Genomic DNA, 12,450 nt, shown 5'->3' with positions numbered 1-12,450 from the left:
CATTCTCCATTAATTCGCTACCCCCCCTCCAGGTATTTGAATGTCTCCACTACTTCCAGGGGCTTGTCTGCAAATCTGACCTTTCCCTTCTTTCTCCCCTCTAGTCATAACAAGAGTTTTACTCTTTTCTACACTTATTTTCAATCCACATTCTTCTATCTTCCCATTCACCACATCCAACTGTTCTTGAACATTCATGCCCTCTTCTCCCCAAATCACAATATCATCTGCAAAAACAATATGTTCATTTCTCTTCCTCCATATGCTGCTTTTGCTGCTCACATGATGTCATCCATTACAACTGTAAACAGGATTATAAACTCGGATTCATTTTCTGTAAGTCATTATTGCCATAATAGCCATCTGTCTGCAAATACTTTCAAACTCTCGTCTTTACCACGATGCCAGTTCTACTACATAATGAAAGCTGAATATCGATGAAATAAACTGTTGTTCAATACTAACTAAGATAATTCACACAAATTTTGTGTTCATGCCATTGAAAGTTACGACTTACACATACTTCATTTTCGAACGACTGCTGGCTGTGGTACAAATGCTTCATTTGAAATAATTACCAAAAGAACAGCTCTGTGTACATCACAAGTTCAAATGGTGAGCCGACTCTAAATTTTTAGTAAGTATTTCGAAACTGCTCTATTCAGGAAATGGACATGCATTAACTGGTAAAATAACCGGATCACTTGAATTTTCATAGGAAAAAGCATGTTAAATTGTGAAACATTTGTTTAATTATTTACAACTATTATTTTTACTTCGAAAACCGTAAAAGTAGTTAGTGGGATGTGAAGCTAACAACATTTAAAAATTATTTTCATAAAAAATGATCAAAGTAATGTTATTTCGTCTGTTATTGCTACCATTAATGTAAATAATAAAACAATTGTTTCACAATTTAACATGCTTTTTCCTTTGAGAATTCAAGTGATACTTCAATTTTGCCAGTCAGTGTACATAAAGATTATTATCTTTATTCTCCCATTTGCAATCACTTCGGTTCTTTTGTGTTACCGGCCACGTGTGTTTGGAAGAACTTGGTGCAGCACTTTCCCTCACGCTTTCTTCAATGCTCTTTTGCACTCCAGTAACTTTCAGTGTTGCTATCACTACCCTGAAACTCTGATTCATTTTCCCAAAGTCATTATTGCCATAATCGCCATCTAAAACACTGTCTGCAAATGCATTCAACTCTCATCGTCATTACCGCGATGCCGGTTCTACTACACAATGAAAACTGAATATCGATGAAAATAAAGTGGTGTTCAACAATCCCAGTGTCACACAGAATTAGAGCCAGCATTGATGACCAACACTGCATACCTCTAGTTCCTTGCAGTGTGTATTGTGAGAGCTTACATTGCAAAGTGAATTAATATACAAAGATAAACAAGATACCGCGTCACTATGAGCTGAGCTCGTCATTTGATTCATGCGCCAAAACACCGCGTGTGACCACAGCTCGCCAAATGAATGGGTTAAAAGCATTTCTCCTATGTTTCTGAAGTTTCATGCAATCAGCTGTTGTAGTGGCAACAATATCGCTTTGTGTGCCATTGTAGTGTGACCAACATTTTGAGCAGCTGTCCTGTGCAACCTTATGCTGGCCCACCTATAATTATATACGCAAATGTTTGTTGTAATGAAACAAGTTAACCTAATTGTAACTTACCTGACTTTTGGTAGGAGGGTTACTGGAGTAATAGCTGCTCATGATGGGGGTCTTGATCAACTGATGGACCTCTCTATCTAGTAGCTTGTCCATAATCCTTGCTATCTTATTAGGATCATCCTTGTAATTTACCAGAAGGGCAATAGCGAGATCACCTCTGGAAATGAACAAGGGAATTTAAAATAAAGCTAAAGAAACCACTTGTCAGTATGAACCAATGTAAAATTCAGAATTCCTCAGAGGTGAGTCACCACTCCAGAACTTCCGACTTCTCTAACATAGTACATACAATTTACAAAATATACGTGACGGTCACCAGGAAATGATAACTTAAGTCAAAAAATGTCATTTTTTAATTTTATATTTTGAGTCACATTCACTGACATTCACATCATTTTCAAAGTCAAGATGTGATAAAAAGCAATTATGAAAATCCTGAAAATAGTCAGGACTCGTGGCAGCTCTGCGAAAAGAGTTACAATGATCTAAATCAACTTTCTCTCACTTTTGTCTAAACAGGGGATGTCCCTGCACAGTAGCGGTGCGACAGCCTCTTGCATAGATAGCAAGAGAACTTTAGTGAGTAAAACATGTGCCCTAGATAACAAGCTTTGCTGCTTCCATATACTTGTTTGTTCCGTCCCAATACTTGCTGTTTACACAGGAACACAGGGTCGGGCGTGAACAATCAACCCATCTCAACTCACTCGGTTTGAAAGCAAACCTTTACCAAAAGTAATGCAATAAAATATGACACTGTCTGTATTACAATTCATAACAAATGACCTTCAACAGTACCAAACTTCTCTGCTCATACAAGTGATACTGCGGTTGCTATTCCCAATACTATCTTCGAGTTCTCAATAGTATGGGGATCATGCTTGTATGCTTTTCCCTTCAAGTATCCCCATTAACAAAAGACAAGTCTGATGACTGCAGTAGCCACAAACCTCTACTCACAGTCTGTTCAGCAATAAAGATCTTATTACCAGAAGATATGCGACATTTTATCCCAGTTATAATGTTCTCTGATCCAAAACCTCAATTCTGCTATGTACAATAAAATTCTGCTACAGTTGACAATGCAAGTATTAATTGCTTCAGGTTTAATGTTCCTGTGCGCTCACTAAGAAATCGGATTTAAGTCGCCCTCAACATGAGTAAGCCATCCGGTCAGAACTACTGTGCACTGCTCTGAAATAATTGCCATTAATGGAACAGCAACAAGAATTTCATGCTCAGTGTTCAGTGAAGCATTCAAAATAATTGTAACTCACTAACAATGTTGTCAGAATGAAGATTTTGTGTGGTGAACCTCTAAACATTTGGGTATATGTAGGGGCACTTCACACACACATTTTGCTGTCTTAATACATATATCTCTACTCCAATATACAGTACTGACTCGCATATTATACCCCCTTTTCCCCCCACTTTTACAGCCAAAGAAATAAGGGGGGTCTAATATGCGATAACCTCATTTTGTGCAGTGATCACACTACTTCTAGGCTATAAAGAGCTATACATTCTACATGTAAACATTCTACACTGTTCTTTAACAAACTTATCAATGTATTCTGAGTTTCACTGGCTATTCTCATTGGAAGGCAGTATTTTTTAAATTTAAAAAGACAATAAATGGTGAACACAGGACTTTTAGGCCTACATGTACAGTAAATATATTCAGTTTTAGTTACTCTCTTATCACGTCATTCGTTTCACCTCATTAACTCCTCGGATGAGGTTTACGTCACGAAGGGCATTCGGTCGTACAAACTCACTATGAAGATTCTCACTTCATACTGCACCCCGAAGAAAAAAGGGATAAGGGTATCTTATTATCATATTATGTAATATTAATCAAAAGAACTTAATGGCCAGTCATTTGTCTCTGTCAACTGAGCAGTAGGTCTTCCACACAGTGAACCTGATAACGGCTTTCATTTGAATAATCATCGTCTTATGCTGCCAACTTCCCTCCTACTGGCGTGTAGTCATTCCAAATGTCATCACCTTCACTGCCATCTCGTCAGCCATGCACTGCCATCAAGAGCATTCAAGATCCCGTCTTTTTAAAACTTTTAAAAATAGTTTTGTTCCCGACTAAGAGTCCAAACAGTGAGAATCTATTCGCAAATGGTTCCTGGAGATGGTCTTTGTTATTCTCAGTTGGTGTGTGTAGCAGAAGCCACCCCTTCCGAATAAAGCCGTGCTGTAGAAAGCGTATCAACACACCAAAGAATGCACAGTATGTTTTGTTTGACGTCTACAAAAATCATGAAAGTAGTTAGTGGGGATTTAAAATCAATATTATTATTATTATTATGTGTATATGGACCCAATGGATCATGCAAAGCTCTAACGATTCTATTTTCTGAGTTGCCAGACAGCTCTCATCCTTTCTCTGTGGATCCTTTTTCGTTCTTCTGTCCACTTTGCTCCAGTCTTGTTTTTCACTTCGTTCTCTGGTTGTACTTTCCATTCATTAATTTTTTTCTTATAGAGGTTTCTGTCTGCGGTGTCATTTGAGTTCATCTGGGCTTTTTCCAGATCCTTCTTCACTTCCAGTACCCATAGAATATTTTTTAGATGTTCTATGTAGGTGAGAATCTTGTGTGTCAGTCTACTTGCCGGCAGTCTGTGGATGTGCCCCTAAAATATCAGACGTATTTACGGATGTCAGCTGCAATGTTGGAAAACTCTTCCGTCACTTTGCGTGACCTCAGTCTACATCCATCTTCTGTTTTTCGGGGGCCGAGAATTTTCCTCAGGATTCTTCTTTCTTCTTTTAAAATGTTTTCTAGGTTCCTTTTCCCATTTAGTGTAAGGGTCTTGCTGGCATATAAGACTTCGGGCTTGATTATTGTATTATAGTGTCTGATCTTTGCATGGCAGGACAAGCACTTTTTATTGTATATGTTGTGAACCCTAACATACGCTTTCCAAAATTTTTGTAGGCAAATTTTCTGGGCAGCCTTCACGCCTCCGGGTGGTTCAAGTATTTCTCCCAAGTACTTGAAGTGTGGTACTCGGTTGATTTGCCCATATGTCGTGTTCAAATTTTGGATGTCAAGTTTTGAACAGAGGAACTTGGTCTTTTCAAAAGAAATTTGTAGGCCAACCTTTCCAGCACATTCGCTAAGGGTTTCAATTTGTTTAACGGCTGTGACTACATCATCTGTCAGTATGGCCAGGTCATCTGCAAAAGCGAGGCATGATATCTTAATACCAACTTTGGGTCGTCCTAGTCGTATTATTATTATCATTATTATTATTATTATTATTATTATTATTAATTAGGTATGTTACCAAGTAAAACAATCACTATGAATAGATTGTTTTCATCACATTTTAAACCTACTTCTTTCCAAAAATTATGTATATTGGTCCAAGTTACGAGATATTGAACGATCACTTTGTTAATGATCTTGCCTGCTGTAGTGGTGCAGCTCTCTTTAGGCACACCCCCAATGGAGCGGAGCTGCATGCACCGATTTTACCACAAATCAACGTTCCTGCCATTCTTAAATCTCTGGCAGTGTGGCAATGGAAACCGAACTCAGGCCCTTGAGAACGGCAGCTAATTGTGCTAACCATTATGCTGGTGGTCATTCTTAACTACAAAAGCAGGCAGCGTGTTCGCATTGTGTGGGTCGGACACGAAACTATTCACCTATTTGTGCAACATCAGAGCTGCAGTAGGCCTACGCTATGGAGGCGGATATTTCTTAACTACAAAACACAGATGCACCGCATGACTTTGACGTGTGTCTGCATTGCACGGGTCGTATGGACGAAACTATTCAAGAGCTTGTGTGATGTCATCAGAGCTGCAGCAAGGTTCGTACCCACTTTGAAGCAAAATCGTTGTTCTCGTTGTTCTCTGACAAATTACGTTGAGGGAGTCTTGTAAGCAAGTTTTATATTTTCATTTTCATAATCTAATTTACAAATAAAAGTATTTATAAAATCCTCCTTATCAATACAAATCAAATCACCTGTTAGATGGAACAAAGTCTATACATGTTTCAGCCTATTCTCAAGGCCATCTTCAGTAGCGGAACAATTATTACATAACACAAAAACAAATTAAAAATCTTGATGAAGTGAAATGACAATGATCGTGATTAATGAATTAAGAAACATATTGAGGTACAAAGTCCTCTCGTCTGATATGTCGTTCTTGATTGACAAATAATACTTGTTGATTGTTAAAACGAAACACTATGCTGGGCAGTGTAGTGAGACCGTCAATAACGTGGATTAAAAAGTGTGTAATATTTGTAATAAAAGTTGTTGAATCGAGTGGAAACGACCTTGTCAGTCTCAAGTCACATTGACGTCAGCACAGTGTTTCATTTTAACAGTCAGCAAGTTTTGTTTGTCAATCAAGAATGACCTATCAGACAAGAGGACTGTGTACCTCAATATGTTTTTTAATTCATTAATTATGATCATTGTCATTTCACTTCATCAAGATTTTTAATTTGTTTTTGTTCTATGTAGTAATTGTTCAGCTACTGAAGATGGCCTTGAGAATAGGCTGAAACATGTATAGACTTTGTTCCATCTAACAGATTATTTGATTTTTCTTAATCTAATATGCGAGGGGGTCTAATACATGAATAAATAAGGTAATTGTATGCTAGGCTTACAAACCTAGGACATTAGAATGCAGAGGGCAATGTAGACCTTAATTTCATCCTCATTAGTGTTGAACTGCTTGTCATCATCTATTTTTTTTTTTTTTCCCCCCTAACTGGGTCCGATAATTGTTCTGCAGCATTAATATACGTTTCCCACACAATATGGGAAAACAATGGGTCCATAAACTCCAAAAACACAGAAAAATTGTGATACAAAATTGTCTAAATATTTGTCCTTCAGTTCTCCTGACACCCCTGGAGAGTCTGAAAAGTGAAGAATAATTGGTTGTATATCACTATTGCTAACCAACACCTAGTCACTATGTTTTGCTTCCGTACGTGGGGCTTTAGGTACGATTTCACAGTCACTTGTATCAGATGAACTGCCATTTTCATATTTTTATTTTTATTATTATTATTATTATTATTATTATTATTATTATTATTATTATTATTATTATTATTATTATTATTATCATCATCATCTCCACATTGGCGAGTTTTTGTCCCCTGCTGTTCGGAATTGTGATTGAGACCTTCAATTCTTGATTAGGATTTTCTAATTCTCGTCTTACAGCCTCCTCTACGTCGGAAATAGTGGTGGTACAGTCCATATCCCGAATTTCCAATGTAGTTCTAGGCGTCAAAACCTTTACTTCGCCATCATGTCCAAGAGCACCTTTAAGTGCTCTATTAAAATTTTCTCTATTCTCCTTTTCCGTGGCCTTATTAAATTCATTGGCTGCCACAAAGAAGATACTTAGAAGTTATGCAGGGAGAAATGACGCCAGAAGGGATCGTGTCAGTAACGCTACGAAGTCAAGAATCTTGGGACCAGGTGGCAGTTTACGTAGAAAATATTCTGCGTCAGAAGAAGAAGGACCTGGATGATTACGACATACAGTAAAGCAGAAGAAGGAAGATGAAGCACAAGATGCATTAAGCACGACATCCGTCCTGAAGTAATGCGAGAGCGGTTTCCGGGGCGGAGATAAACGTCGTGGGAAAAGGGAGTGTGGTTTTTAGTGGGTAAGAATCTCCTCCACACACTTGTTGAGTGCAGACCCACACAAGCGTCTTATGAAAGACTTTCCACACTCCCTCGCAAAAAAAATATATATATATTATTATTATTATTATTATTATTATTACTACCATCGCTGTCCTCTGAACCACTGTATAAAATGCTTCCAATTATCTCAACAACAGCATTGCTGTCAATGGCCTTTACTATGCATGGAGCCATGACTAGGAGATTGGCTGACACCAGATGAAATATTTGTGCTTTCAGAGGACACAACTGGACAATAAATAATGGTACAAGTTCTTAGAACGAGAGCTGTAAACAAGTCACATTCCTGTTTTATTCATAGAAGTTCGCAAAAGGGAAACCCTTGCAGAGACTTACAGAGTCGTACAGGTGACTTGGTACGGCGTGTGAAAGTCTCATCATTAAACCTGAAAGCCTGACCAATGCTTGCGTGAACATCACGTCAAATGGGTCAAGTGGTGTAATACTCTTTTGTTAGATGGGGATAAAATTTATCCAAGAACCATGTTGACTGTGGAGTCGAATATTGAACCAAGAACGTCTTTTGCAATTACAGCACAGAACACACACTGAACTTTCGGTCACACAGGGGTTACTCGTGAGTTACATTAGGATTTTCGATCACCCAATACCTGTTGTTTTAGGAAGTTACACATCTCGAAAACAAGCCTTGTCAGTCTTGACAAAAGCAGTGGGACCAAACAAACATCTGTAACCATTTCTAATAACCCCTGTTTCCTTGATTGAATTGGTACTTATGTATGCTACTAAAATGAAAACTTGCTCTGGTATTGAATATGAAATGCTTATTCAGAACAGAACTGTCTTGATAGCGGACTATTACAAGCAAGACAACAAAAAAAGAATGACTAAAAATAGAGATGAAATGTCTGGCAAGATGGGCTGGGCCAATTATTCATGCCCAACTTCATCAAAGAACCCACAGGAATGGCAATAGGAATTTAGCATTAGCGACTTAAGGTATGGTTTTGCTAATGTGCAAGGGCTTTTTAGAAACATTCCAGTGCAGTGAAAACGCTGTTGATGCTACTAACATGTAGTCTAAAAGATGGCACTGAAATTTTAAAAAATTAACATTTCTCACCCACAGCACGTTTGTTTGCTGATCCTTTAAATCTTGCCGAGCGACTTAAAACAACATTTCCTGTTCTGCAAGTATACTGTCTTTTTCTTATTGCTATACTGACTGAACAGAAGAAAGGGCAGGTTAAACAAAGGAATAACAACAAATGCTACATGAACAATGCAGAATTCCATGAATACATGTAATTATCATGCTCCTATAGCTTTTAAAGGCAACCAAGTATGGATACAAAAGAAAACAATTAATTATGCATCACTGATATTTAGCACATTTTCAATCAAGTGATAGAAAGTAGCAGAATAGTTTTGGTAACAGCAGAATTATACGGTAGTAACGGGTTGGCAAGGCTGAACTTAAAGTATGTTTTCCTGGAGAGCGTCACATTTAAAAATTCAGGAAGAATCCATTGATATTATAAATGGCAATTCTAGGTCATACTATATAACTAATCCCTTCAACAAGGGCCTACGTATGACTTTCATCATTCTCACTTATTCCTTACCTCTGCATTGTACTCTTAAGAGTTTCTGCCCAATAGTTAGTTCAAAATGAACAAAACACAAGCAACACTGTCATACTGGAAAAGAAAAATAACAAGTAAAAGTTACTTGTAAAGGTTAGACACAGCTCTGTCAATGTTGAAATGATTGTTTTCATTTTGTGGAATTCTATAATGTGCATCTTTAATGTGTCATTGCATCAGTTATAGTCTGATAGGAGAGAATATGACATATTTGGCAAGAGTGAATAAAATGATCACTCACAGATTCCTATTGGCTATTAGGTGACAGAGTTGCCAGTGCAGACTCCTATAGCATTTAAAGAGGTGCAGAATATTGTTTCAAATTGAAGAAAAGTCTCAAATTATTATTTCTCTGTACTTAAATTACAATGCTTAAATATTAGAAAACTTCAAAGCAGAAAGATTAGATCACATCACAGCGCAGGGTGTGAGCTAACACAATTCCTACACCATAACAGTGGACCAAGAGCACCTCCAACAGCTCTGGTAACCACCATAATATGTGGAAAAGGCAATACAATGTCCATCAACTAAGACTCCAAATTCTTACAATACAGAGGGAAGATATAATTTCCTACATTTGTTTCTCAGAAAGATTAAATATTAAAAAGCCTTTGCCTATTTCGTACAGTAAGTCTGCTGTACTGCAGACAATATTTTTTAACATTCAGTTAGTACAGGATGTAATGATAAAATTTTAACACATCAAACCTCTGGCGACGTGTTCCCTCACAAAGCAGAGGGTGATCAGCTTCTGAAACATTAGCCTTCAAGCCCAAAGCAGCAACTGCTGCTTCAAACCCAAGAATTTCATCAGTCGGATGACGTACTGCAGGGGTTAGCAGCTGACATCGAACATCTCGGATATTTGAAGCTGAAACAATAGAAGCATCTTTTCATTTGTACTCAGAAACAAACATAAGCGTACCTTATAGAAGTCAAAAGTGGAGCATTTCTATAAAAAGGAATCATCTTTACAAGTGAAAAACTCTCATAAGTAAATATGCAACATTAAAAATCCTACAGTACAATATCTGATCCTCATATGTCACAGAAAGACCTCCAGAGGTTAGTGCCAGGGTGGCCATATCTGTATCTCTAGGCAGGTAATCCTGCTACAAAATGGAGTATACTGTACTGCAGAGCATCCAGAGGCAGTAAATAACTCATCAGCTCTGGGGGCGTCTCAGGTCCCGCAGTTAGAGGAAATGCCACCGTAATGCATCCAATCGCGGGCAGCAGCGCAATCGCTACCAGCTTCAGGTCAAAGAGAAGAATATATTCCCAAGTTTCGGAGATTGCACTGCTCTGGGCAGAGCTTGCATCAAGCGGTATGGTCCGGGTGCTGTGACACAATGGGAAAACACTGCGTCCTCATCATCATCATCATCATCATCATCATTTCCCTTTATCCAGCTGTAGCCGGGTAGGGGCAAATATGGTTCCTCTCCACTTTCTTCGGTCTTTCCACCACTCCTCCTCCAACACTGTGTCCCAGTCCAGGTTTCTTTCTATAATGCTGCGTTGGATGGTATCCTTCCATCTCAATCGTGGTCGTCCACGGCCTCTCCTTCCTTGGATTTGCATTTCCATCACCCTTTTTGGCATTCTTTCGTCGCTCATTCGCTTTATGTGCCCAAACCATCTTAGTCGGCTCTTCTCTATTCTATCATTCATTTTTCCACTCCAATTTTTTCCCGGATTTTCTCATTCCTTATTTTGTCTCGTCTACTCTTCTGTATCATACTCCTCAAGAATTTCATTTCGGCTGCCTGTATTCGACTCTCATCCTTCTTTGTCATTGTCCAAGTTTCTGCTCCGTAAGTTGTTATGGGTACGTAATACATCTTGTACATAGTATCCTTTGCTTCCATTGGCACATCTTTGTCCCATAACATATTTCTTACACTATGACAGAAACAACTTCCAGCTTGAATCCTTTTAATAATCTCAGCATCCAGTCGAGCATTCTCCATTAATTCACTCCCCAGGTATTTAAACGTTTCCACTACTTCCAGGGGCTTCTCTGCAAGTCTAATCTGACCTTTCCCTTCTTTCTCCCCTCTAGTCATAACAAGAGTTTTACTCTTTTCTACACTTATTTTCAATCCACACTCTTCAATCTTCCCATTCACCACATTCAACTGTTCTTGAACCTTCCTGTTGTCTTCTCCCCAAATCACAATATCATCTGCAAATAACATCATGTTCATTTCTCTTCCTCCATATGCTGCTTTTGCTGTTCTCATGATGTCATCCATTACTATTGTAAACAGGATCGGTGATAGAACATTTCCCTGTCTCAGCCCACTAGTTATTTTGAACCAACTTGTCCTGCCAACTTGTGTTTGCACGCAACTACAACATTCCTTATACAATGCCATGATCATTTTTATTAATCCCTGTCCAATTCCTTTTTGCACCAGAATGTCCCAAACTTTCGTCCTAGGGACACTGTCATATGCCTTTACAATATCAATGAATGTCATCACCATATCATTCCCGTACTCCCAATGCTTTTCCATTAGTTGTCTCATAATGAAAATGGGCTCTATTGTTGACCTTCCACTTCTGAAACCAAACTGATTTTCCTGTATCTGTTTCTCAACCCTCAACCTTATTCTACTTTCCAGTATCCTTTCCATTATCTTAGCAACATGGGATATTAGAGTAATTCCCCTGTAGTTCTTCAAAACTTTCTTATCACCTTTCTTGAAAATTGGGATGATTATTCCTTTCTGCCAATCCTCAGGGACCTCCTAATTCTCCCAGACATTCCTGAGAACCCGATATGTCCACTGCAGGCCTACAGCTTGAGCCACACCCTCCCAAACTAAAGGACACACGTAGTGAATCACGACCATCGTAGGGAAACAAATTTGCCGTGGATCCCCGATCAGGAAGGGCGAAATACATAGCCCTGAGCTGAAAACGTTATTCTCCTCAAACAATTAAAGCTAACAACTAACACTACTACGAGTAAAAATCGTTATAAATGATAGATGAGAATTTATTGTAATGTAACGTAAATCAAAGGGATTAATTAGATGAAATAACCAGTAATAATAACAAGGTAATACATACATATTCGGCGTCAGCCCAAAAGATAATCGTACCAAGGTCTTGTGACCTCATCTTTTCTTACATGCATAGGGCACAGTTACTCTTGAGATGATAGCATTTATTCCACCACTGACCTCGCTACTAAAAACTGCGAGCTGAATATCATTAACTCAATCTTTATTCAATCTTTCCTTCGGCGAGGAATAGAAACGCAATTCCAAGCGTGGGAGTCATTTTCAATATCCCAACTTATTTTAACAATACCCCTCTCATATTGATTCCACACACCAAGGAGCAGATAAAATAATAAAGTGATTAAATCAGAAAACTGCCGGACCAAGGAAATAATCCACGAGGGGCAAAGACAATGCT

At 38.4% G+C, this 12,450-nt stretch overlaps 1 protein-coding gene across 3 annotated transcripts in view; it reads right to left on the bottom strand.

Moving 5' to 3' along the window:
- Dora (Dorado) overlaps positions 1-12,450 on the bottom strand; it is a 641,834-nt gene that overhangs the window by 111,657 nt on the left and 517,727 nt on the right. For all 3 annotated transcript variants that reach the window (XM_067152778.2, XM_067152780.2, XM_067152779.2), the window contains exons 11-12: positions 9,727-9,889; positions 1,691-1,847 (exon numbers count right to left, since the gene is read on the bottom strand). In XM_067152778.2, coding sequence (XP_067008879.2) covers positions 1,691-1,847; positions 9,727-9,889 — 320 coding nt within the window. The remainder of the gene's footprint in view (positions 1-1,690; positions 1,848-9,726; positions 9,890-12,450) is intronic.

This window comes from Anabrus simplex, chromosome 8 (genome assembly GCF_040414725.1).
Source record: "Anabrus simplex isolate iqAnaSimp1 chromosome 8, ASM4041472v1, whole genome shotgun sequence".
Lineage (NCBI taxonomy): Eukaryota > Metazoa > Arthropoda > Insecta > Orthoptera > Tettigoniidae > Anabrus > Anabrus simplex.
The sequence above is the reverse complement of the archived record's forward strand: the minus strand, read 5'-3'. Positions and strand labels throughout refer to the sequence as shown.